General features: G+C 46.7%; 1 protein-coding gene across 1 annotated transcript; it reads left to right on the top strand.

Moving 5' to 3' along the window:
• Positions 1–415: 415 nt before the first annotated feature.
• Positions 416–921, top strand: T265_05623 (hypothetical protein; the record flags this gene model as incomplete). The annotated part of the gene is made up of 3 exons (XM_009170682.1): positions 416–432; positions 472–837; positions 873–921. 3 exons carry the CDS (start codon positions 416–418, stop codon positions 919–921), a joined length of 432 nt encoding a protein of 143 aa, XP_009168946.1.
• Positions 922–1800: the final 879 nt, after the last annotated feature.

The following is a 1800-nucleotide window of genomic DNA, read 5'->3' as shown; positions in this document are numbered from 1 at the left end:
TTTTCAAACGCATGCGACTCGCCTAAGGACTCTGTTATCTCAATGCTCAACAACATAATTCACCTTCTGCCTTGGTTCGCACCATTACTCCTCACTCATTTCTTTACCTAGTGAATACCTAGCTGAATACTTTTCTATCCAAGTGTGCGGGTCTTCGACTCTCTGCTTGTACACAGCTACTGACAACCTGAACCCATTTACACACAGTGCCGATCGTTTCCATCAGTATATGAAGCGCATATTCTATCCTTATCCCAGTTAGCTTTTACAGTTCAGTAGAACGCCAGCCGCCACAAGTAACCGACCCCAGTCTGCGGCCTCGGTCTTCCTGTCCATGTGTAGGGCCGTTGGACGCACTAGAACCCTTGTTTTGACGTGTGGGGCAAGCACTTGGCGCGCCAGTTGAACGGCCGGAATGTCGCGTGAACAGCGGTATGTCTTGTTATTTTTATAAACCGAATGGGAATTTAGAACCTCCGTGCGGCTTATGCGCCCCGGTGTTGTCGTACTAGTATTGGGTGGTCGATATGCTGGTCGGAAAGCAATAGTCGTAAAAAGCTACGATGACGGCTCCAAAGAGAAGCCGTACGGCCATGCGCTCGTTGTTGGAATAGACCGGTACCCTCGGCGTATTGTGAGAAGAATGGGCAAGCGGCGTATGGAAAGTCGGTCGAAGATAAAACCCTTCGTGAAGATATACAATTACAATCATTTAATGCCGACGCGTCATTCAGTCAATATCCTGTTTGACACGAAGCTCATCAATAAGAACGCCTTGGTGGACAAATCCTTGCGAAGGAAGGCTCGTTTGGAAGCAAAGCTGAAGTTGCAGCAAAGGTAGGAGGTTATTTGTATTACATCCTCTACTGCAGGTACAAAACAAACGAAAATCCCTGGTTCTTCCACAAACTCCGGTTTTGATGGATTATGGTTTGTACGTCAACATATACACATGGTTGATTGATTCAGAGTTGTGAACTTTATTGGGTAGTTGGTCCTCAAACGTCCAGTGGTCATTTGCCTCCGGTTCCTTTATTGTGTTGCCTCGACTGAGAAGACTGCGGCCTGAATCTATTCTGGTGTCCATCGGCCCAGAGCTAGCGTGGTGAGAGGACGAAGATGGGTTTTCTGCTGCTTTGTGTAAACCGAATTTTCACCACTAAGCTACCGGACATAGATTAAGTTTTAGGCAGTCATCAGGTCGGCAACACTGGTAAAGTGTATCGACTTTCTGGGCAAGATGGCCCAAGTGGTTAGAGCGCGAATGTATNGATGAAAAGCTGAGAAAAGGCCAACGAGCGAAAGCCCGTCTAGCAAGGTCTGTCAGGCAGCAAGTCATACTAGAATTGTGAAAGTGTCAATGATATCCTTGTGTAACTGCCAGTAAGTGCATAAAATCCCTGAACGGAGCCAAAGGTAGCCTGTCCATTGCCCCGATGATAGAAAAACTCGTCTTCGAAATATTCAGTGCCACTTTAAAGGCAGGCAATACGTTTACCACGCGATCACCCACAAGCCACGATAGCTGAAACACTTCTCACCTAATCGAACGGACAATTGCATTAAAACCACTCACACAACCAAAATGTTTCGATACTAATCCCTGAGGTTAACTTGGGCTGCAATGCGCCGTGTTTGACTTTGACTCGTTTTGCCGGACGTCCATTTTCAGCGGAACTTCCAAGGGAAATCACTGAATTTTTTCAGAGGCTCTTGTAATTTTTTTTGTTGACGCCTAAGGGAACTCATATCTGCCGCCTAAGCGAACATCCCATCGCGGGACAATTACCTTCATCGACG

This window comes from Opisthorchis viverrini (genome assembly GCF_000715545.1).
Source record: "Opisthorchis viverrini unplaced genomic scaffold opera_v5_109, whole genome shotgun sequence".
Classification (NCBI taxonomy): Eukaryota; Metazoa; Platyhelminthes; class Trematoda; order Opisthorchiida; family Opisthorchiidae; genus Opisthorchis; species Opisthorchis viverrini.
Note: the sequence above shows the minus strand (reverse complement) of the source record. Positions and strands in the feature narration are given on the sequence as shown.